This window comes from Rhinoderma darwinii, chromosome 2 (genome assembly GCF_050947455.1).
Source record: "Rhinoderma darwinii isolate aRhiDar2 chromosome 2, aRhiDar2.hap1, whole genome shotgun sequence".
NCBI classification, from domain to species: Eukaryota; Metazoa; Chordata; class Amphibia; order Anura; family Rhinodermatidae; genus Rhinoderma; species Rhinoderma darwinii.
Genome location: NC_134688.1, coordinates 229,872,027 through 229,898,418, shown reverse-complemented (window position 1 = coordinate 229,898,418; position 26,392 = coordinate 229,872,027). Strand labels below are relative to the sequence as shown.

The 26,392-nt window shown below is 41.9% G+C and overlaps 1 protein-coding gene across 1 annotated transcript in view; it reads right to left on the bottom strand.

Annotated features, from left to right (window-relative positions):
- TMEM132E (transmembrane protein 132E) overlaps positions 1-26,392 on the bottom strand; it is a 378,804-nt gene that overhangs the window by 54,569 nt on the left and 297,843 nt on the right. The window contains exons 3-5 of the mRNA XM_075852911.1: positions 22,860-23,000; positions 14,538-14,730; positions 12,574-12,717 (exon numbers count right to left, since the gene is read on the bottom strand). Of these exons, the coding sequence (XP_075709026.1) occupies positions 12,574-12,717; positions 14,538-14,730; positions 22,860-23,000 (478 nt within the window). The remainder of the gene's footprint in view (positions 1-12,573; positions 12,718-14,537; positions 14,731-22,859; positions 23,001-26,392) is intronic.

Sequence of the window (26,392 nt, the reverse complement as noted above, 5' to 3'; positions counted from 1 at the left end):
ACAATGGCTGTATTGTCTAAAGTAACCCGCCCACCGGAGGAGATGGACAAGTCTGGCTTGCTGATACTACTACGAGCAGGCACATGGCAGCTGCTACTAGTGGAACTGGGCACATGTCTTGTGCCACAAATGCTGCTACTGGGTCTGGCACCAACAGATCCAACATTTGGACTGGAAGAGGAGACGGCATGGGTGTTTCTTCCTCTACCCCGTCCTTTCACAACCTTTTTTTTCCCAGACATTTCAGAGCCCCTTTTAAAAGCGTATTCACACACGGACACTGGCTTGGCAAATGGCAATGAATGAGAATTTCAATCAGCCTCGCTGCAGTGCACTCAGGGAATGCTGGGCCTTGTAGTACTACTAGGCTGCCTGTATGGCAAGTTGGATTGTTATCCTGTTAATAACGGCCAGGGATGAGCCCCTTTTAAAAGCGTATTCACACACGGACACTGGCTTGGCAAATGGCAATGAATGAGAATTTCAATCAGCCTCGCGGCAGTGCACTCAGGGAATGCTGGGCCTTGTAGTACTACTAGGCTGCCTGTATGGCAAGTTGGATTGTTATTCCTGTTAATAACGGCCAGGGATGAGCCCCTTTTAAAAGCGTATTCACACACGGACACTGGCTTGGCAAATGGCAATGAATGAGAATTTCAATCAGCCTCGCTGCAGTGCACTCAGGGAATGCTGGGCCTTGTAGTACTTCTAGGCTGCCTGTATGGCAAGTTGGATTGTTATTCCTGTTAATAACGGCCAGGGATGAACCCCTTTTAAAAGCGTATTCACACACGGACACTGGCTTGGCAAATGGCAATGAATGAGAATTTCAATCAGCCTCGCGGCAGTGCACTCAGGGAATGCTGGGCCTTGTAGTACTTCTAGGCTGCCTGTATGGCAAGTTGGATTGTTATCCTGTTAATAACGGCCAGGGATGAGCCCCTTTTAAAAGCGTATTCACACACGGACACTGGCTTGGCAAATGGCAATGAATGAGAATTTCAATCAGCCTCGCGGCAGTGCACTCAGGGAATGCTGGGCCTTGTAGTACTTTTAGGCTGCCTGTATGGCAAGTTGGATTGTTATTCCTGTTAATAACGGCCAGGGATGAGCCCCTTTTAAAAGCGTATTCACACACGGACACTGGCTTGGCAAATGGCAATGAATGAGAATTTCAATCAGCCTCGCTGCAGTGCACTCAGGGAATGCTGGGCCTTGTAGTACTACTAGGCTGCCTGTATGGCAAGTTGGATTGTTATCCTGTTAATAACGGCCAGGGATGAGCCCCTTTTAAAAGCGTATTCACACACGGACACTGGCTTGGCAAATGGCAATGAATGAGAATTTCAATCAGCCTCGCGGCAGTGCACTCAGGGAATGCTGGGCCTTGTAGTACTACTAGGCTGCCTGTATGGCAAGTTGGATTGTTATTCCTGTTAATAACGGCCAGGGATGAGCCCCTTTTAAAAGCGTATTCACACACGGACACTGGCTTGCCAAATGGCAATGAATGAGAATTTCAATCAGCCTCGCGGCAGTGCACTCAGGGAATGCTGGGCCTTGTAGTACTACTAGGCTGCCTGTATGGCAAGTTGGATTGTTATTCCTGTTAATAACGGCCAGGGATGAGCCCCTTTTAAAAGCGTATTCACACACGGACACTGGCTTGGCAAATGGCAATGAATGAGAATTTCAATCAGCCTCGCGGCAGTGCACTCAGGGAATGCTGGGCCTTGTAGTACTACTAGGCTGCCTGTATGGCAAGTTGGATTGTTATTCCTGTTAATAACGGCCAGGGATGAGCCCCTTTTAAAAGCGTATTCACACACGGACACTGGCTTGGCAAATGGCAATGAATGAGAATTTCAATCAGCCTCGCGGCAGTGCATTCAGGGAATGCTGGGCCTTGTAGTACTACTAGGCTGCCTGTATGGCAAGTTGGATTGTTATTCCTGTTAATAACGGCCAGGGATGAGCCCCTTTTAAAAGCGTATTCACACACGGACACTGGCTTGGGAAATGGCAATGAATGAGAATTTCAATCAGCCTCGCTGCAGTGCACTCAGGGAATGCTGGGCCTTGTAGTACTACTAGGCTGCCTGTATGGCAAGTTGGATTGTTATCCTGTTAATAACGGCCAGGGATGAGCCCCTTTTAAAAGCGTATTCACACACGGACACTGGCTTGGCAAATGGCAATGAATGAGAATTTCAATCAGCCTCGCGGCAGTGCACTCAGGGAATGCTGGGCCTTGTAGTACTTCTAGGCTGCCTGTATGGCAAGTTGGATTGTTATTCCTGTTAATAACGGCCAGGGATGAGCCCCTTTTAAAAGCGTATTCACACACGGACACTGGCTTGGCAAATGGCAATGAATGAGAATTTCAATCAGCCTCGCTGCAGTGCACTCAGGGAATGCTGGGCCTTGTAGTACTACTACTACCACTACTACAAAGGCTGCCTGTATTGCAAGTTGGATGCAATGGGGATGAGCCCCTTCTAAAAGCGTATTCACACACGGACACTGGCTTGGCAAATGGCAATGAATGAGAATTTCAATCAGCCTCGCTGCAGTGCACTCAGGGAATGCTGGGCCTTGTAGTACTACTACTACCACTACTACAAAGGCTGCCTGTATTGCAAGTTGGATGCAATGGGGATGAGCCCCTTATAAAAGCGTATTCACACACTGGCTGAGTAGTGAGTAGTGGATGAGCCCCTTCGATTTCTGAATTCCTGCCTTTTAGATTCCTAAAGCTTTCCCTTACTGCACAGAGATGCTATCCCTACAGCTCCTGTCTGTAAAATGGCCGCTGAGCTCCGTGCATAGACTTTTATTGCAGGCTTGAGCCCGCCCCTATGCTGCCTCCCGATTGGCTGGGAGAGCCGTTTGCAAGGCATTATGGGGTAGCCTGATGTCAGGTGATATTCTGTAATCCTCCATTTTAGATGTAACATGTGGCAGGCGCCAAAATGTAGCCGGGTTCGGTCAAAACGGGTTCGGCCGAACCCGGTAAAGTTCGGGCTCGCTGCGAACCGAACTTTTCCTGAAGTTCGGACCGAAACCGGGTTCGGTTGTCCCGGTTCGCTCATCTCTAGTCAGGAGGTACTTCACTCCACAATGTGGTCAAAATGCGTTTTACCACGATTTTCACAAAATCACGGAAAGAAACGCATTTTGACCCCAATATTTGATTCCAGAGAGTTTGTGTAGTGGCAAGGGGTCGGTTGACCCAAAGCTGAATCGCTAACTGGTACCGCCCTACATTGGAACCAATCCCAAATACTCATGGACGCCTGTACAGGAAGTTCTACACTTTATTTCTAAGCTTAATTTATTTTTACGCTCTATTCCTATGCATGAGACTGAAGTTCACTAAACCGTCTGCCATATTGTACATCTGCTTGGTACAAACGGCAGAGCATAGCTAGGTTCTCCTGCACCCAGGGCAAAGATTCAGTTTGGCGCCCCCCCGAACTTCTTTCCTGACATCTCTTTCCCCCTTGCCATGTTTGCTTTCTCTACCAATCAATGAGATGTCATTTATTTTTAACATTTGTTTTTAGGTAACTCGAGCATAAAACCATTTGTACATTTTACAAGTGATTATAGTTATATAAGGTAGTTACCATAGCAATAAATTAAAACAAAATAAAGAGGTCAGTGTGCCTGACAAAAACAGATTGTATAACTGAGGCTAATGAGACGAAATGGTGACGTAATAAACAGCCTCCTCTTGCAGATAGTGCCACACCCCCTGTAGACAGTGCCACACCACCCATGTAGATACTACCACACAGCACCCCACTTATAGATAGTGCCACAAACACCCCTTGTAGATAATGCCACATAGCCCCCTTTGTAAATAGTTCAACACAGCTCCCTGTAGATATTGCCACATTCACCCCTAGTAGATAGTGCCACACACACCCACCCTTGTAGATAATGCCACACACACCCCCTTGTAGATAAAGCCACATCCCCTTGTAGATAGTGCCACACACCCACCCTTCTAGATACTGCCGCACAGCCTCCTCTTGTAGATAGTTTCACACAGCCCCCCCGTATAGTGCCCCACACCCCCATGTAAATACTGCCACATAGTCCCCCTTGTAAATAAAGCCACACAGCCCTTCTTGTATAGTGCCAAACACCCCCTGTAGATAGTGCCACAAGCCCCCCATTGTAGATAACTCCACACAGCCTCCTCTTGTATATAGTGCCATATAGCCTCCTTGTAGATAAAGCCACACAGTATCCCCCTTTCTAGAGACTGCCACCCCCCCCCACGCTGTAGACTATGCCACACCCCCCCCCCCACTGTAGATAGTGCCATACAGCACCCCCCTTGTGTATGGCGACCACCAGCCCCCCCTTGTGAATAACGACACACAGCCCCCAAACAAATAAAAAAAAACTTTATTTACCTAGCCCCATTCCCGCGACAAATGGAGCAGCCCCACAGCCTCCTCAGCAGTCTATGAGACTGGATCCTTGCGTATGCCGGCATGATCCATTGACGTCATGGATGAGGGGGCCCAAACCGCCTGGCCCGTCGCTTCCCGTTCCTTCCCTCCTAAATGCGCCCCTGCAAACAGGAAAGGAAAGCCACAGAGCCAATTGTGGGCGGCAAGTAAGGAGCTTTCTCTTTGTTAAGCAGGCAGCAGCCGATTGGTCAGTTTGGGCAGGCTGCAGTGCCGGAGCCCGGATGTTGTATAATGCAGCATTCTCTGCACTGAGCCAGGTGGTGCATTGAAAGTAGGTAGCATATTCAGGTGTAGTGCACTTGTTCTCTCGTCAAGAATAGGTGGCTGCTGTTTGAACAACTTGGTGTCAGCTGCTATCCAGCTGATATTGTTCTTACCTACAAATCAAAAGGTCTGGGATTGGCCTGGGTTGGGTTAATGTTGTTCTCTGGACCTGCAGGGCATACCTGGCTGAGCCAGTGAGGGAGTGATTGTTTAAATTCAACACTGTGTGTACTACAGAATACATGCTGCTATCTAGATGAAGAATTTGAATGTAAGCTCCTGTGGGGCAGAATATGAGTGTAGCCCAGTGTCAGTATTTTTGACTTTGTCCTAAAAATGAACAGGTAATATTTCCATGTAACTATAGGGTAGGCCCCCAGAATCAATTCCACTGGTGGAACCTAGGCATCCTATTCAGTCACTGAATATTTCACAATTTTTTTGCGAATGCAGCCCTGTCATTTTCAGATTTACTTTTAATAAGTCATATAAAAAGTCTAAATAATCATATTAATGATTTTTATTATCTATTGAGGGTTATGGATAGAATTTGGTGGGTTTTGACATAGTTTAAGAGCAATGATCAATGACAGTCATGGCAACTCTTATCTAGCTAACCTACCAGAAGAAATCTATGTAGGTCAGCAACCTAGAGATTAGAAAGACTTGACAGTGTGATTAGGGCTGAAGAAAAGAAAATGTTGAGGCTATGAAATTATAGTGTGCCCTCAGCCCAGCAGTGATGTGCTAACAGTCTTGAGAGCATAATTGGAAGGAAAACTTGAGCATTTACCGAGTGTGGCCTGTATAGTAGAAAGCACTAAAAGAATGCACTGAAGGCGCAAGTAAAAATAACATATACAGTATTGCGTTGATAAAAATGGAGACATATTAAGTTAAACAAGTTGAAAAATATAACTGTATATTATAAATGTATGCAGTATTGTCGAAAAGTATTTCTTACCTATTTTTTAATATTTGGCTCACTGAATATATGCAAACATAATTTTAAAAACTTTTCACAGGTTCTGGTAAGACTTGACTTTTAACTACAGTACCGGTCATAGTCCCACTATTGCTAGAGAATAGTGGCTGACTCATAGCACTGGAACATGGTATAACATAACTAGTTAAAGGGAGTGTGTCATCAGAAAATGACCTATTGTTTTAATCAAGTTTTTATGTTAAACATTTTTTTAATAAGTTTTGTGTTGTTTTTTTTTTTATTTCTATGTCATTATCTACAGTCATGAGAAAAAGTGCACCAGCTTTGAAATTTATTGTTTTACATATATAAAAAAAACACCTGGTCCTGAGAAAGTTTTAAAATTAGGAAAATACAACCTCAGATGAACAACAGCCCACGACAAATTATACCGTCTCATTATCTATTTAACAAAAACAAGGCAAAAATTATAATTCAAAAAGGGTATACATTGTTTTCCTCATGATTGTATATTAAAAAATAATCCTAAAATCTTGCAATGTTCACACACCACTGAGAGACACAATAGACTGACCCTTCCTGTTCAGTAGGGATCACTTCTAAGCAGTCATCTCATTATCATTATAGGCAGGATTACAAGGAAAGGTAACACGTATATAGAGATAACACAGGACCCACCATTGCCAATAGCTGATGGTTACAGCTCCCCTCCTATCCATTCCTGCACAATGACCTCTGCAGAGGTCACAGAGCATGCCTAGAACACTCTACCATAGAAATAAATTGGTTCCATCCTATTCACAGCTTCATAAGCATTTTATTTTGTCATTATAATAAACCTGATGGGGGTGTGGGAGTGTGCAACAAGTGACAGACAACAATCTAGCACATTTACTAAGGTCAGGATCACACAGTGCAGTTTTTTATGTATTTTTTTTACTTATCAGAACAAGGAATGGATACAAATTAGGAGAATCAGGAGTCTTTCCTTTATACCATTCCTAGCCTCAAATCTACTCCTGGCCTTGGCCAAAAAAAACAAAATCTGCATCAAATTTTACTGCGCGAGTCTACCCAATACTTACATCATTATGTACTTATAGTGTAGCACACACCACAACATATTCCCCAACATGGCACATTTCTATTGAGGGATATGGTGCATGCCACTGAACTACAGTATGCCAGGCTGTATCTGCCACACATTAATTCAAATTTTATGTAAAAAAAATAGTGGTGGGAAATCTTTGCACATAGAATGTGACTTGAACGCCACACTCCTTTTTCCCTACACCTGAGATAATGTTGTCGATGTCAGAAATGGTGAGGGAAGATGAGTCCATGGTGAAATGATATTAACATGAATATCATCCACATCCACAGTGTAAGGCTGGGGCTTGACTGCAGTATTAGTTACCCATGGTTGTGGTAAAATTGCAGCATTTCCAGGAATTGCACACAACGTTAATGTTTCCCAGTTGTGACATTGGAAATCTTAAGATTGTCACATTGATTTTTTTTTCCAGATAGGGAATAATTAACGTTGTACCCGAGTTGCGGTATCACTGTAATTTTAGCTGTGGCATGCAGATGACAAATGTCCTCATGGAGCCCTAGTATTCTGCAGGAAAGATCTAGTTGACATATAAAACAAGGTAAGAATTGATGTTACATGACAGGAAGGTAAGGCTTTGTTCACATCTGCGTCAGGGCTTCGTTCCGACGTTAGGTTTCCGTTTCCATCATCAACATTGATTTCATTGGCACCGGATCCGTCACCATTGAAATCAATGGTTATGGAAACAGAAACGGAAAGCTCCAACGGAACGTCGGGACGGAGTCCTGACGCAGATGTGTACGAAACCTTACAGTGAAATTTCTTATAACAAGAAAGCTACTTTGTAAAGTGAAAAAAAAAAAAAAGACAGGAAATTATAGGGGCTTCACTATATTTCAGTGCTTTGTGCAGTTGCCTTAGGCTATGTTCACATGGTTAACAAAAAACGGCTGTAAAATACGGAGCGTTTTTAAGGGAAAACAGCCTCTGATTTATTGCCGATTTTTGCATCAGGCGTTTTTTGATGCGTTTTTTACGGACGTTTTTGGAGCTGTTTTTCTATTGACCCAATGAAAAACGGCTACAAAAACAGCTCAATAGTGACATGCACTTATTTTTTACGGGGGTTTTTTACGCGCCATTTTTCCCCATTGAAATCAATGGGCAGATGTTTGGAGGCGTTCAGCATACATAACTTTAGCTGTTTTTCAGGGCCTTTACGGCCCGACAAAACGGCTGAAAATAGTCCATGTGAACATACCCTTACAGTCCTGGATTAAATTCTGACCAGGACTACCCTTCCCTGTTTTTGCCTGTACCGCAGTACTCTGGCCGCCCACTGCAGCATGGCCCCATTTAGCTTGTGGCTGGGAGCAAGGATGTGCAGGGAAAACTCAGAAAGGCACGCAGAGCTAAATAAGTGCTGTGGCCCCTTCATTCTAAGGACTGGTGGGGGTCCTAGAGGTTGGACACCACCAGTCATAAAATTATGGCATATCCTAGCAATATAACATTATTTTTTATGATGGGAATAACCCAGGGTCGTAACTAGGAAAGACTGGGCCCCATAGCAAATTTTTGACTGGGGCCCCCCTCCCCTGGGTGTCACACAACCCCCCCCCCCCCTTGTAGATAGTGCCTTTTTTACAGCCCCCCCTGTAGATAACGCCATACAGCCCCCCTGTAGATACGCCATACAGGCCCCCCTGTAGATAACGCCATACAGCCCACCTGTAGATAAAGCCATACAGTCCCCCCCCCCTGTAGATAACGCCATACAGCCCCCTTTGTAGATATCTACAGAGGGGGCTGTATGGCGTTATCTACAGAGGGGGACTGTATGGCGTTATCTACAGGGGGGACTGTATGGCGTTATCTACAGGGGGGACTGTATGGCATTATCTACAGGGGGACTGTGTGGCGTTATCTACAGTGGGGACTGTGTGGCGTTATCTACAGTGGGGACTGTGTGGCGTTATCTACAGGGGGGACTGTATGGCGTTATCTACAGGGGGGCTGTGCGGCGTTATCTACAGGGGGGGCTGTGTGGCGTTATCTACAGGAGGGACTGTATGGCGTTATCTACAGGGGGACTGTATGGCGTTATCTACAGGGGGACTGTATGGCGTTCTCTACAAAGGGGGCTGTATGGCGCTAACGCCATACAGCCCGCACTGTAGAGAACGCCATACAGCCGCCCCTGTAGAGAACGCCATACAGCCCCCCCCCATGTAGGGAACGCCATACAGCCCCCCCTGTAGGGAACGCCACACAGCGCCCCCCCTGCAGGGAACGCCATACAGCGCCCCCCCCTGCAGAGAACGCCATACAGCGCCCCCCCTGCAGGGAACGCCATACAGCACCCCCCCTGCAGGGAACACCATACAGCACCCTCCCCCTGCAGGGAATGCCATACAGCTCCCCCCCTGCAGGGAACGCCATACAGCGCCCCCCCTGCAGGGAACGCAATACAGCGCCCCCCTGCAGGGAACGCCATACAGCCCCCCCCCTGCAGGGAACGCCATGCAGCCCCCCATGCAGGGAACGCCATACAGCGCCCCCCCCTGTAGGGAACGCCATACAGCGCCCCCCCCCAAAAAAAATAATGCGACCTATAGTGTGTCCTACAAATAACATGCATCCCCTATCCACAGGATAGGGGATACATGTGTGATCGCCGGCATTGATAGGGAGAACGGGGGACCGAAAGTCCCCTGAAGTTCTCCATGACTAACCTCTGACTTCCGGCGTCTGTGTCGGCAGCTCAATAAAAATTAAAGGAGCGCTGGTCACGCATGCGCACAAGCGCGACCGGCGCTCCATTCATTTCTCCGGAGCTGCCGACACAGACCCCGGAAGTCCGAGGTTTGTGATGGAGAACTTCAGGGGACTTTCAGTCCCCCGTTCTCCCTATCGCTGCCAGCGATCACACATGTATCCCCTATCCTGTGGATAGGGGATACATGTCTTTTGTTTAATGGCAGAGCGGGGAGATACCTCCTTGCTCTGCCGTAGTGTTCAGTGGAGTCCCGCTGTAGCAGCCATAGCGGCTGCTAGCGGAGCCTGCGGCCATGGTGGGGGCCTGTGCCGGCGGGCGACACGGGCCCCCTCATGCCGCAGCCCCGTAGCAGTCGCTACGGCTGCTATGGCGGTAGTTACGCCACTGGAATAACCCTTTAACCCCTTGAAGTTCAAACCATTTTTATTTATTTTTTTCCCGTTTTTTTCACTCCCTGCCTTTCCGTCAATGGAATGGTGTTAAGGCTTATTTTTTGTGGGAGGAGTTGTAGTTTCTATTGGTACTATTTAAAGTACCATATAATGTTCTGGGAAACTGAAAAAAAATTCTTTGTGAGGTGGAATTGGAAAAAAATTTGATTTCTCCAATTTTTGGGGAGTTTTGGTTTTAGTTCTTTCACCGTGCGGTAAAATGACAATTCATCCTTATTGTGCTAGTCAATACAATCACGACGATACCACATGTATGTAGTTTTTATTATGTTTTACCACTTTTACAAAGAAAAAAATATTTGTTAAAAAAATTTGTATCGCCATATTCTGAACGCCATAACTTTTTTATTATTTCATTATCGATTGAGTAGTATGAGAGCTTTTTTTTGCGGACAAGCTGTAGTTTTTACTGGTACCATTTTTGTGCGATTCTGGCGGTTAAACTTGTTTTTACGGCGTTCACTGTATTTAACTATTCTTAACATTTTATTAGACCCCCTAGGAGATTTAAACCAGCGATTGTCAGACACAGGGGATTTAAACCATCGTACAATACACTGCAATACTAATATATCACAGTGTATTGTCAGGAGCAGTGCTTAACATTAGCAGAAAGAAGAAAGACTTGGGGATCGTCATTAGGCCCCCGGGCTACCATGATAACCATAGGCACCCGCGATCACATTTTTCTAACGGCATAGATGCTGCGGTTGCTATTGACAGCGGCATCTAAGTGGTTAAACAGCTAGGATCTGAGTTTCCTCTGTTCCTGGCCGTTAGTGTGAGGTGTCAGCTGTAATACACAGCTGGCACCTGCAGCATATGAAGCGGGCCCAACGCATGAGCCTGCTCCATACTTCACCCTCCGTACCATGACGTTTGGGCATGTCCTGGTGCGTCAAGTGGCTGTGTTGATGCGGAGGAAGGCAAAACAATTTCCATTATCTTAGAGGAAAAATTTCTTTGCAACTCTAAATATTACAATCAGAATAAATCCCTGGATCATCGACCCATCTCCAATAATCTAGTACTCATAACTTTTTATACTATTACTTTCATCTAAGGCATTCAGGACCCTTTTAAACTCTTTCAACAGATTAACCTTTACAACATCCTGTGGCAAAGAGTTCCCTGTCTATGTACCCTGACTATGATGAAGCCGTCTTTCCTCTAGACGTAGTGGATGCCCCCTTTTTACATTTTCACAGATTGGTGATTATACTATGAGCCCAATGGGGACAGAAATTAATGTGAGTCATTCTACTATGTGTACACTGCTATGAGATATGTTGATGTTTTGAATTCTGCTAGTATTGGGCACATACACTTAGGTACCAAGTAGTAGAGTTACTATTAATAAATCAATTATATAGGTAGGTAAATGAAGTTAGATGGACATATAATGGAACTATAATGTCAAACTACTTTAAGCAAGCTTGAAAAACTATATGAAATTCAATACCTATAAGTGATGCTACAATAGAAATGTTACTTCTCCATAGCAAGTACAACAACCTGCTATGGAGGAGTAACATTTCTATTATAGCAAGAGTAGACTGATTATAAAATGCATATAACTAAACCACCAGCGAGAAAAAGATGAACATCACAAATCTTAAGGGTATGTGCACACGATAACTGAAATTACGTCTGAAAATACGGAGCTGTTTTCAAGGGAAAACCGCCCCTGATTTTCAGATGTTTTTTGAGCAACTCGCGTTTTTCGCGGCATTTTTTACGTCCGTTTTTGGAGCTGTTTTCATTCTATGAGAAAACGGCTCCAAAAACGTCCAAAGAAGTGTCTTGCACTTCTTTGACGAGGCAGTCATTTTACGCGTCGTCGTTTGACAGCTGTCAAACGACAACGCGTAAATTACAGGTCGTTGGCACAGTACGTCGGCAAACACATTCAAATGAATGGGCAGATGTTGGCCGACGTATTGGAGCCGTATTTTCAGGCGTAAATCGAGGCATAATACGCCTCGTTTACGCATGAAAACAGGTCGTGTGAACACAGCCTAAGAGTGAATATTGTATGAACATAACAACCCAAAATCATGCTATGTAGATAGCCTCATACTGTATGTCGTAGATTTACACAAGCATTTTCAATTTCTAAATCCAGCAGATAACTACTAGGGTAGCTGGAATAGCAGCTGCTATGAAGTCAGTATCTGAAGGGGTCCATCTTATGTGTTAGAGCATGGAAAGAAGTGAAATGTTTCTTGAAGAGGGCAGATATATAGAGCAAGGAGGACGAGTGGAGTAGAAGTAAAGGGAAAATGTACAGTAGTAGAAAGAGCAAAAGATACACAAGCAGGGAAAGCTACAAGGTGCAATGTAGAAAATTTGCTATCATATACATGTTGAGTCTTCACTCATAATGATCATAGACATTTTCTGAAACATCTAGTTTTGCTGGGTATAACCAAGTGGGACCTGATTTCTGGTTTTACTATTTGGTACCATGACTACTTGTTACCCCCCTAATTGGCTCCCATTCAAAATCCAAAGTTGCGCAGATTCCAACTCCCCAACAGCAGTGGTGATAAACACTATTCTTCCCCTCGTGCCTCGGACTACATTACCTTGATGATGTCCTCATTGCTGGATTTACACTCTGTAAAAGAAGTAATATCCGTGATGACTCCAGACACTTCAATGGCCAGAACCTTTACGGGGATAGCGACAGTCCGGCCTGTTAGAATAGCTGTGTTGATTATCTCAGTGTCCTGAAAGTGAAAAACCAAAGACAGTTGTAAAAATATGAGCCCATGCATCAGTGATACAATATAACAGCAGAAATATATAATGCATTCGGAAAGACTTCAGTCACTTTACATTCTTTCACATTTTGTTATGTTGACGCCTTGTGCTAAAACAAAAAAACAAATCAAGTTTCCCCCCATCATTCTGCACTCAATCACCAATAATGACAAAGTGGAGTCAAAATGGTAGTAATTTTTGCTAATTTATTAAAAAAGGAAAAACTCAAATATTTCATTGACTTAAGTATTCAGACTCTTTTCTCAGTTCTTAGTTGAAGCACCTTTGTCAGTGATAACAGCCTCCAGTCTTCTTGAGTATGATGCCACTAGGTTTGCACACCTGGATTTGGGGATTTTCTGGCATTCTTCTCAAGCTCTGTCCGGTTGGATGGGGACGGGCTGTGGACAGCCATTTTCAGGTCTTTTCCAGAGATGTTCAATTAGGTTCAAATTAGGGCCCTGGCTGGGCCACTCAAGGATATTCATAGAGTTGTCTCTAAGCCACTCCTGCGTTGTCTTCGCGGTGTACTTAGGGTCATTGTCTTGTTGGAAGGTAACCCTTCTGCCCAGTCTGAGGTTCAGAGCACTCTGGATCAGGTTTTCATGAAGAATATATATGTACTTTGATCCATTCATATTTCCCTCAACCCTGACCAGTCTCACTGTCCCAGCCGCTAAAAAACACACCCACAGCATGATGCTGCCACCACCATGCTTCCCTGTAGGGATGGTATTGGGCAGATGATGAGCAGTGTCTGGTTTCCTCCAGACATGACACTTAGAATTGAGGCCAAAAAGTTAAATCTTAGTTTCATCAGACCACAGAATCTTGTTTTTCACAGTCGTTGAGTTCTTTAGATGCTTATTTGCAAACTCCAGGTGGGCTTTAATGTGTCTTTTACTGAAGAGAGGCTTATTTTTGGCCACTCTGCCATAAAATCCAGATTGGTGGAGTGCTGCAGTGATGGTTGACCTTCTGGAAGTTTCTCCCATCTGCACAAAGGATCTTTGGAGCTCAGCCAGAGTGACCATTGGGTTCTTGGTCACCTTTCTTACCAAGGCCCTTCTGCCCCGATTACTTCGTTTGGTGGGGCGTCCAGCTTCAGGAAGAGTCCTGGTTGTTCCAAACTTCTTCCATTTAAGAATTATGGAGACCACTGTGCTCTTGGGAACTTGTAGTGCAGCAGAATTTTTTTTGTACCCTTCTCCAAATCTGTGCCTCCACACAATCCTGTCTCTGAGCTCTACAATCAGTTCTTTCCTCCTCATGGCTTGGTTTGTGCTCTGATATGCATTGTCAGCTGGGAGACCTTATATAGACAGGGGTGTGTCTTTCCAAATCATATCCAATCAAATGAATTTACCACAGTTAGACTCCAATAAAGGTGTAGAAACATTTCAAAGATAATCTAGAGAAATTGGAGGCCCCCAGATCTAAATTTCATGTGTCATAGCAAAGGGTCTGACTACTTCTGTCCATATGAAATTGGAGTTTTTAATTTTTAATACATTTGTAAAAATTTCTAACTTTCTGTTTTCACTTTGTCATTATGTTTTGAGTGCAGAATGATGGGGAAAAACATGTTTTTTTGTTGTTTTTTTAGCACAAGGCCTCAACATAACAAAATGTGAAAAAAGTGAAAGGGTCTGAAGACTTTCCAAATGCCCTGTACATGTTAAAAAGACATTTAAAGAATAAAAGCACCATAAACACACAGAAGATAAAGAAATATATAAAGCAATGTTTAATATTAAAAAGCAGAGGATGAGAGAAGATGTCTTACCATTGCCAGGGGGACTATAGCTCTAATATCCTTCTGGATCACTGTCAGTTCTGTCACTGCCTTTTCCATTTCAGATGGGGGGTTTTGACCTTGATATTCTAGATGCCACATTATACGCCTTTTAACTGACTGACTTGTAAAATTCTCCATCTCGAAGTCCAGCTGCATTATGGGGTTTATAGGTTCATCAGTCCTAAATTTAAACAAAGGTTCATTAAAATGGATAATTACAAATACATATGAATGATCACAAATTCATGGATAATAATTATGTATAGCGCCGGAAATATTAGATCAAATACTAAAAAATTATAGTATAACTACATTGTATTGTATTGTATCTACTGTATTGTACTGCAACTACGTTGTTTTGTATCTATTATAGTCCTGATTTTATTAGGCTTGATAGGAAACCCTAGTGGGCAAGTTGTTAAAAACAAAAAACATGATTAAAGCGACTCCATGAGTCCTGGCAGCATTTAAACAGCTTATTATATGAAAATACTAAATTATATGTCCCCGAGCTCAGCATATATCTATCTACTATGCCTCAGATATGATAACATAGGTGACCTGACAACTCAAGTTTGTGCTCAGTTAATCATAATCTCCCTCGACTCTTTCCAAAGTTATACAGGGATCCAAAGAGTTAAAGTCTGGTATGCTGTTTACAGGATCCTCATAGTAGAGCACTGGTTTATCTGTCATTTAGCTGACATGGAGGGAACAAATTGATCAGCGATTAATTTAATTCCGTAGCAAAAAAAATAGCTTTGTAGAGTCTTAGAACCGTGACCAGAGCAACTAGTTAGTAAGGGAAGAAAAATCACCAGTGATAATTTCTTGTGGCCCACCAGTGTAAGGATCCCACCAAACAACTCACCATATCTGGGTTTCCTGGTATCTACAAGTATTGCAATGGGGGAGTAGGAATTGAGCGAATGTGCCAAACTGCACTGAAACCCAAAATTAGCTTCAGTAAGGACTCATATACACAACAATTTTATAGATCGGCATTGCAAGGATCCATCATACGTCAACTACCATTTTATATGTAAGTTGTTTCTTACGCATTCTTACAGAATATGTGGGGACTCCGCGTACTGTTGTACAGGTTTCTTGCTCGCATCAAAGCAATTTGCAATAATGAACAACATTCTTCTGACCCTTATTGCTTAATATGAAATTTTATGAAATTGTGATAACCAGAAGTAAAGAACTCAGGGTCAATAAAACATTTCTTCAATGTATTCTACCTAACAGGTGAGAGTTTCAGGCAGAATGCCTGCTGGGGAGGAATTACATAATACTGTGCCTACTGAACAATATTACAGCATAATCGTGGTAGAAGATCAGCAAGTCGTGATCCCAGCACAGTCTATCCAATAAACCCACACTAACAGATTAGGCTTCACAGACTCAAAACACCTCAATATTCTAACTTTACAGCTATGATTTCCATGGTACTCCAAAACGTCATTGTTCTACATATAACACAGACATAATGCATTCCTATGCACTAGCGAAGTATACAATTTCTCCCATGATACTTAGTTACAAGAAAAGGGTCAAGCTTCATTGGTAATATGGTATCTTTACTAAACTTTTTTTTTACAAATACAGTGAAGGAAATAAGTATTTGATCCCTTGCTGATTTTGTAAGTTTGCCCACTGTCAAAGACATGAACAGTCCAGAATTTTTAGGGTAGGTTAATTTTACCAGTGAGAGATAGATTATATATAAAAAAAAAAAAATAGAAAATCATATTGTCAAAATTATATATATTTATTTGCATTGTGCACAGAGAAATAAGTATTTGATCCCTTTGGCAAACAAGACTTAATACTTGGTGGCAAAACCCTTGTTGGCAAGTACAGCAGTCAGACGTTTTTTGTAGTTGATGATGAGGTTTGCACACATTTTAGATGGAATTTTGGCCCACTCCTCTTTGCAGATCATCTGTAAATCATTAAGACTTCGAGGCTGTCGCTTGGCAACTCGGATCTTCAGCTCCCTCCATAAGTTTTCGATGGGATTAAGGTCTGGAGACTGGCTAGGCCACTCCATGACCTTAATGTGCTTCTTTTTGAGTCACTCCTTTGTTGCCTTGGCTGTATGTTTTGGGTCATTGTCGTGCTGGAAGACCCAGTCACGAGCCATTTTTAATGTCCTGGTGGAGGGAAGGAGGTTGTCACTCAGGATTTGACGGTACATGGCTCCATCCATTCTCCCATTGATGCGGTGAAGTAGTCCTTTGCCCTTAGCAGAGAAACACCCTCAAAACATAATGTTTCCACCTCCATGCTTGACAGTGGGGATGGTGTTCTTTGGGTCATAGGCAGCATTTCTCTTCCTCCAAAAACGGCGAGTTGAGTTAATGCCAAAGAGCTCAATTTTATTCTCATCTGACCACAGCACCTTCTCCCAATCACTCTCAGAATCATCCAGATGTTCATTTGCAAACTTCAGATGGGCCTGTACATGTGCCTTCTTGAGCAGGAGGACCTTGCGGGCACTGCAGGATTTTAATCCATTACGGCGTAATGTGTTACCAATGGTTTTCTTGGTGACTGTGGTCCCAGCTGCCTTGAGATCATTAACTAGTTCCCCCCGTGTAGTTTTCGGCTGAGCTCTCACCTTCCTCAGGATCAAGGATACCCCACGAGGTGAGATTTTGCATGGAGCCCCAGATCGATGTCGATTGACAGTCATTTTGTATGTCTTCCATTTTCTTACTATTGCACCAACAGTTGTCTCCTTCTCACCCAGCGTCTTACTTATGGTTTTGTAGCCCATTCCAGCCTTGTGCAGGTCTATGATCTTGTCCCTGACATCCTTAGAAAGCTCTTTGGTCTTGCCCATGTTGTAGAGGTTAGAGTCAGACTGATTAATTGAGTCTGTGGGCAGGAGTCTTTTATACAGGTGACCATTTAAGACAGCTGTCTTTAATGCAGGCACCAAGTTGATTTGGAGCGTGTAACTGGTCTGGAGGAGGCTGAAGTCTTAATGGTTGGTAGAGGATCAAATACTTATTTCTCTGTGCACAATGCAAATAAATATATATAATTTTGACTATGTGATTTTTTTTTTTTTTTTTTTATATAATCTATCTCTCACTGGTAAAATTAACCTAGCCTAAAAATTCTAGACTGTTCATGACTTTGACAGTGGGCAAACTTACAAAATCAGCAAGGGATCAAATACTTATTTCCTCCACTGTATACTACTCATAATGGCTACTTTATTGCGTCACCAGAATGAAAATGAATAAGACCCTTATCAGTTATACTGTATAGCCAAGCAAATTGTTTCCATGACAAAGGGGGTATTTATGGAAGGGCTACTGGATAGCATAAATCCCAGGTGCTGGATGCCATTGGTAGGGGGGGGGGGGACAAGGGCATTCAAATACGCTAGGGTGGCAAACTGAACATTTGCCTCAGGTGAAGGTAAACGCCTACTTACAACTCTGCCCATGCCAACACAATGCAAGCAATATGTTTATACACATAGTAATAAGATAAAGCATTGACAGTAATTGATCTACGGCTTTGTGCACAAGTCTAATCAATTGTAAATGGGTAAATTCTAAGACGGTACTCCTTGGACCGCTGTGAATTGTATTGTTTCAGGCTTCGATACTATAATGATTTTATGCGCTCCATTCAATTTGACATTCAATGTATTTTCCCCCAAATTATTCTAAAGCCCGATACTCAATAGTGAACCTGTATTCAGGGATACTCTGGTATAAAATGCTGAGCAAACTTCAGAAAAGTTTACATTGAGTTAAAAAAAATGTCTAAATTATAACAAATCAGATATATAAACTGTATTTTATCATTGATCCTTTTCTCAACTGGCATAGAGTATTTATACAATATACAGCACATTTCTACACACTACATATGGTTGTGATAAACTGGGTAGGTATTAGGAAAAAAGTGAAATCAACGTTCTCGCAATAATGCAGCTTTCCAGACTGCAGTCCGTTTTAGGTCACATGTACCATGTAGAATGATGACATCAGCCTCTGTTTGCCCTCTCTCTATATAGGAAGAAATGCTGGCATTTAATGTCATCTGCAATGTCCGCCTCCGCTTTTTCCCGCTCCTGCCATATTCTTGCCTAACTAACCTATCAGTATGCTTTTTGAAGTGTGGGAGAAATCCACGCAAACACAGGGAGAACATACAAACTCCACACAAGTGGTGAGCTTGGTCAGATTCGAATCCAGGACCATTTAGCAGTGCTTACTACTGAACCCCTGACATTGCCCCAAAAAACTGATCCTCCAATTAAAGAGTTGTTTTAAGGGGAGAATCTGTCACCAGATGACATGCAAAAATGAACATTCAGTAGTGGAGTTTTCTTTTCAGGGGGCTAGAAGAGCAGGTATGTGTCTCTACTTACTAGCCAAGGGGGCTCATATGCGGACTCCTTTTTATTAGCTCAGACTCATTTTACTACATTATTCCAAACTTCTGTGTAACTTTTAAAGTTCAACTTATCATTAAACACTAGATAAGATCTATAAACTGTTAAACCAGAAACCTACACAATAATTGCAAGTACCGAGCAGTTACTAAATTTTAACTCACTCGCCTAAGAAGAAGGGAATAAAAGTATATGTTATGGAAGTATTAGGTATATTGTCTTCAATGAAGAAAGTTGACCTTTCATTATGGCAGTCATTATTTCTAGGCTACGTTCTCGATCCCCTTAAGCAGTTATGTTATTCAAAGCTGTAAAGCTTGAGCACAATAAAAATAATTTCTTCTATTTCATTTTGGAATGACATTGCAGATTGTTAAAGATATAGTGTGGCATGTGTATATATTACATATTGCCATCTTCTTGAAACAAGCATAGTCTGCTAAAAACCGAGGCTTTCCAATGCAGATTGAAAGCGGCCTTCAAAAGGTTAGAGACAGACGATGAATTTAAAGTGATCACAATCACCTTTTAGGAAAACAACCTGATGAAATATTAATGGGATAAATCTAGAGAGCTGCTTTAGACCTCTTCCCTGCGGGGGGGTTACGCTTCAACGCAATTATGCTTTTCTTCTCCCTTAGACCTGTATTTAAAGCATGTTTTTACATTTCTTCAAAAGATAACACTTCTGCTTCAGTGGTGGGCACAAAAGAGATACAAAGGACCCTTGTCCATTTGACACATGCATACTTGTTGAATCTGCATAGTAAGATTTTTCATTCTCATTACAATCCCAGCAGGCAGCATCGTAAGCAATGTATATTTTCATTCTGGTTGTCATGACTGTGTCCATGGTCGTGTAAATACAGTATGTATGTATACATGTAAATACACTTTCTCCTCTAGACCACTGCTTCTCAAGCTGTGAGATGGGCCTGACCTTACCACCAGTAAGGCGCCCCCTAGTTGTGGATGAGGTGCAACTGGGGAGGCAGTTTTGACAGAAGTGATCATATGCTGAACAGTAATTTTTCTGGCTGCACCAGTCTCTGGTTTAGAAACATAATTTACTCATGATGTGCTTATTTTATTGTTATACCGGGTGTACGCATGACTGAAAGGTAAACTAAGGTACATTTTTAATTTTAGCATAGACTTTGACGACAGATGGTGAGGTCCAGGCTTTACCATGTCCTGGCTGGTGTGGCCCTAGTAGTAAAAGTTTGACAAGCCATGCTCTAGACTGTACTAGATATACTAATTCACAGTACATGCAATAAACAACCTAAATATAGTGCAAATCACTTCAATTATCTGCTAGATTTAGACTGGCATAAAATGCGACAGTGCCTGGACATAGTAACGGTAAGGCCTTATTCACATGACAGGGATAATCGGCCGGGTGACGGACGTTTTTTTTAACGGCCGTCACACAGCTGTATTAAAATCAATGCATCTCTATGGGGCTATTTACACGGTCATTTATTTTAATTGACCGTGTGAACGGCCCCTGGAAAAAATAGGACATGTCTTATTTTTGCCCGGTTTCCCGGATCCTCTCAGTAGACTCAAGTATATGAGCCGTTTTGCATTGCCGATTTGCCACCCGGTTGTGTGAATAAAGCCTAAGCATAATGTTTTATGTCATGACTAAACATGTTATTTACAGTATTAAAAGGTTCACTTTTCATCATCTTTTCGGTAGACAAATTATCATATGTTAAGGTAATAAAGTCTGGTTTATAGATATATAATATTTGGTCCATTACACCATTAACAACTTTGGCATAAAAATTGTTTTTATATGTGAATGCATGGTTCAGAAAAAGAAAGAATACACTATATATCACTGGAGTCATGATTTACATATTAACTTTTAAAATAACTGGCAAAAATGTCCCACATTTATCATGCAGCTTAGGCCAGATTTCAATGTAAACTGCAACAAAAAAGTCACAAATCAGAACAAGCTACAAATTTGTAGCAAAATATGCGACTTATGTCACCACCTGCCAAATTAGAAAAATAATGAGAAAAGTGAGCATAATTGTCAAGGATTTATAATTTTAGTCAAATTTATTAAGCAGAAATGCTGAAATGGCGCAAACTTTGTTGCAAATCTATGCCTACTCATAGCAGTCATAGAAATCATTTTCTGCTTCTCAGACAGTGCAAAATGCTTTAAAATTACAATTGCCCGTACAATCAAGAGTGGGTCAACGGCTGTAATACATAGCCACAGCCCCACTTTAACAGCAGAGATTCGAGAAAACTTAACCCTTTGAATGCCGTGATCAATGTAAAATATATACAAATATTTAGTATCGTCACGACCGTAACAGCCTGCAAAACACATTTATAGCATCATTTATCATAGTCGGCGTATACAGCTAAAAAAAATAAAATGCAGTGGAATTGCTTTTTTCCTGAATTTTTGTTTTAATAAATATGATTATAAATTAAATGCTAATGTATATGCACTAAAAAATAGCACCTAATTAAAGTACAACTCATACAAGTCTTATACAGCTATGTTTATAAAAAAATAAAAACGTTATGATTGCCCGAATGCAAAGGGGAAAAAAAAAATTCTGGTCCTCAAGGCCAATTTGAAGTGTATGTTTACCTGACCACTTTTACAGTTTCCCTATCACTATAATGAACAAATTGTGCAGATGTGGAGCCAGAAAGGAATGCTGGGATATTACAGCTCTGAAATCTACAGAATTGTCTATTTAGCATTGGACTATAATATATTCTGTAACTCTGGATCAGTTAAATAAGTATTCCAATGTATTTATAACGTTACTTAATATTTTATGTAGATCAATTCTACATGTAAACTGTATAATGGTATTCAATGGTAAACATGCGTCTCGAAATGTTTTCGTTATTAGTATGCCTATGGCCTAACATTGACACAAATCAGTTCAATGAGTAAGAAATACTCCATAATCACTAGAATTAGGTGTCAGGCACATGGCAGGAGCCTTTGTGGCCGCACACAGTTTGTAGGCACACCATGTTCTCTCGTTTTTTTGCCTCTGTATGACAGTTTTATGGAGATATTCTCCCCTACAAGAAATTCTAATACGGCATACTATGCAGGCCTTCATATGAAATCGGAGGCATACAGAGGTACAGTATGAGCCTACAGACTTCTATGGGTGGGCCATTACAGCTCTGAGTAAAGCACAAGTCTATGGCAAATCTGTTGTGAATGTACGGCAAAATCTGCATGTGTCCTCGGCAATGCCAACATTGAAATCCCCAACAAACATTTGCAACCTATTTGAAAATCTGGATCATGTCTTAAAATCCACATTGGGAAAAGTCTTGTCAATAGAGTGCTCAAAACCACATTCAATGTATTGTACTGTACCTTGTTGCAGATTTTAGGTTTGGATTCCACACCGAAAATCTGCATCAAATTCACCATGTCTGAACGTCGTCTACGACTTGTAAGACAGCTTCACCATTTTCTTACATGATGGCAGCTGTGTTCTAAAGCTTATGTAAACAGTTTACCTTCAAGGCAATCATATTAATTTCTTGAAAAAAAACTTGTAATTCTGTACACATATTTGTGAATGAGCTTTCTATTAATCATAATCTATAATTTATTACAATGAGACCTGTGGGGCATTAAAGCCACTGGCCACCATGCCACACAACTGCAGAATTGTTTCTTGATGTGCACTCATGCCCATTTATTATAAAGCAAATATAGTCTAATAAAATAATTGCATTTAATTACCATGACCCAATCTTCAACATATATATAAAACACCCAGTGCTCACCTAGCGTAATCTCTGTATGAAATCATAGCCGCACAATGACTTACTCCTGAAACAAGTGTAGTGTATACAATAGAGTACTATACCTGTGAGGGAACCCCTGAACCTTTGTCACATCTACTGTCGCAGTGGAATGTTTGCCACCAGTTAGAAGCTCTGAGTTGACAACCCACTGAAGATCCCGGGATCTGGTACTCTGCAAGTTTATTCCTTTCTTAGCTTTAACCCTGTAGAGAAATGAAAAAGAACATTTATAAAGCAAGGTATTGTTCCCACTGACAGTCTATTGATTTTTTGCTACTTCCATTCTTTGGTCTGTTAGCTCATGATTTCATTTTTATATTCGCAGAACCGAAGGAAATTGGTTATACACAGATGTTCTGCGCAGGAGACCTAAGAGATGGAAATGTTTTTGAAATCTGAAATACTGAAGGATACTATTCTACTTTGATGAAAGAAGGTGCACAGTTGGCCCCTTAATACAACTCTTCCCCTAAGGCAGGAACAGCTGTACCTAAAAAGTGCCATAAAATGTCCTTGTGCCTCAGGGAAGAAGTTGTGCTGAAAGTCGAAAATGCCTCACTAGAGATGGTTATGTTTGATGTGATCGTGTGCATTCGAAGCTTTTTTCCCTGGTGTTCATGTGACTTTATTTTGTAGACATCAATGCAGACAAAGCAAGGTTGGGGAGGAGTAGAGATAAAAGACAGAAGAAGTGGCTTTGTGCTATGCAACATCCCATCGTCCCAAAAAGTCTCAGAAACTGTACCCTATTATATGTGTCATACTGAAGAACAAAGTTTTAGGAGGGGTGTCTGCTAGACAAATAAAAATGATGGAGTCAACTACAAATGACATAACACAAAGAGACTGATAATAGTATGGTTGTGATGGATGGAAACTGTGTTACTGACTGTAAAGGTAAAAATCAGAAAGGAAATATTTATTTTAAGTAATTCTGATTATATACATTGTTTCCTTCCTTCTCTCTCTCCGGCAGACAAATTGCATTTGGGGATAGGGTTGGGATTGGGTATGGGGAGGAAGGGGAAGTAGTAAATAATGACCCAAAATACGTGTATTGATTTTGTTAGATAATCTACTCTCCTACTTTTATTTCTTTTAAAACAATAAAAACTATATTTGAAAAAAATAAATGAAATCCGAGTATATGAAAATGCACTGTAAGTGCGTCACTACAGATACATTCAATGACTTAAAGCTTCCTAAGCCCTTTAAACCAGCACAGATCAAATAAAAGATGTTCCGGCGTGCTAACATGAGACGCTGCGGCTTCTTTACAGAGAAATTAATACAACACATACTCATCCTGCACGGTTGACTAATCATTCATCTCTTTCCAAATGAAGGGGCTAATTGAAAGGTACAATGTGAAGCCCTTTCCTCCCGACCCCCTATCAGAGAGGAGGACAGGATAGGAGGTAGCTCTGCAGAATGGGGAGTCTGATTATTGAGAAGCTGGAATAACAGATTAGAGAGCAGCCCCTCCCTCTGCTGTGCGCCCTGATTACACAATTAGGATCTAAAGATAGTGACAGCCGGGGGAGCAGCTGACAGCAGCTACCTGTGCTACTAATCACTGCAGCCTCCATAACACGTGCAGTCAGAATACACATCGCCCTGCAGAGGGCTCTGTTATCATTCTCTATGGCTCAAACCTCTGCAGGCTGGAAAAAAAAAAGTCACAGACAATAAATTGCCTAGTGGTGCATAGGTGTAGTCTACGTCTATAGCACTCTAGCTTTATAAAAGACACTATGGCCTTTGTCTATGAAATAGCAAAGCAGAGCAACGTACTATATGTCAAAATCTACTGTACACCGGCAGCTAAGAAAGAGTGCACATCTGCAAATACGACCTAAAGACAATGGTTGATCTACAAGGTCACTTTAGAGATTAAAAAATGCTGTTATCGGAACTTCGAGGAAGTCTAGTCATTTATGGTCAAGTGGTGATGAGGTGACATCTCAGGTTAGACATTTACAGCTTTATAGTGGAGCAGTTTATGAGTCTGACACTTGTAGCACAAGCAGTAGCAATACAATTTATAGTAATAAAAGTGGAGAAGATGGTCCAACTCAAAATATATTTTTTTTAACGTATTCTCCCAAAATGATAAATACGTGAGGTTTTTTTGGTTGGATTTCTGACTAATGTGCTTTGCTCGAAATGATTTACTGATTGTTACTGCCGACCAGTACACTCTCTATCTGGAGGACCATGTCAGTAGGCATCTGAAGAGTCCAGTAACACCGGCTTTGTTGTGTACAGGGATTTCTCTTATTCCAATATTTATTGGTTCCAGAATAACAGAGTATCTTGGGACCAGGTACAATAAAAATGATGGCACATGCAATACAAGGTTAGGTCAAAATCAATAGGTTTTCGGTGCACTGATGACAGGCACAAGCTCTATACCGCACTACAGTGATGGTAGCTACTTAAATATGGGGTACAGTACAACTGACCCACTAAATACTGGCTGTTCCCCTCTATACACCTCCATTAGGGGTCCCCTAAATATATACCACTGATCCATTTCTTCCAAACAGGAGAACATTTGCAGCCATATACACAAACACTAACATTACTGCAGTGTCCTGACAATGAATAGACATTACCTCCAGCCAGGACGTGATGTGTATTCATTCTCCTGACCACTTCTGTAGCATCTCTGTGATTTACAGCACAGCAGGCGTAGTCTCGCGAGATTACACTGTAAACTGTCATTCACAGCGAGATCTCGCTGTGCTGTAAATTCAAGAGAGATGCTACAGAAGTGGTCAGGAGAATGAATACATATCCCGTCCTGGCTGGAGGTAATGTCTATTCATTATCAGGACACTGCAGTAATGTTAGTGTTTGTGTATGTGGCTGCACATAGCGATATAGCTATATCGCTATGTGCAGAGTAAATGAATGGAGAGAAGTGTATGACGCTGATTGGTCAGCGTCATAGACTCCTCTGTGCAACGCCCACTTGGTCATATAGTAAAACACGCCCAGTTGTCCATTGAGAAACTCATTAGCATAAAGCTAATATAGGTCATAACTCCATCAAAAATGATCGTTTTTCCAAATAAAAAACACTGCTGTAATCTACATTACAGCGCCGATCACATCATGTACAATATAGGCCACTTATAATGTGGTGACAGAGCCTCTTTAAATACACACTGTCAAGATCCTTTATCTTGACTTTTTCAATGGCTTTTCAATGGCTTTTGTTGAGCGATATCACGCTGCAGCAATTTATCAGAGTCAAGATAAATATGGCTACATCTGTACATCATGATGGATCTTTTATGGGTCCCGTGAAAAATGCAGGTATGAACAGAGTAAATAATTCTAGGAGAGAGTACCTCCATAATACAGCCATAATTCCATAATTTACGTCTGTCATAATTGGATGGAATCCTACAGGAAAAAACCCTCTGTATGCCTCCCTAAAAATCAGTACAGTAAGGCCCCATGCGCCACTATGGGTGCCCTATTACGGCATTAATCCAGCCACTTAAATATGGTCTGAGACTGGTCTGGTGTGAAGGAACTGAAAAATAATTCTAGTTTCCTTTTAGTCTACCAAAAAGTTTAGCCC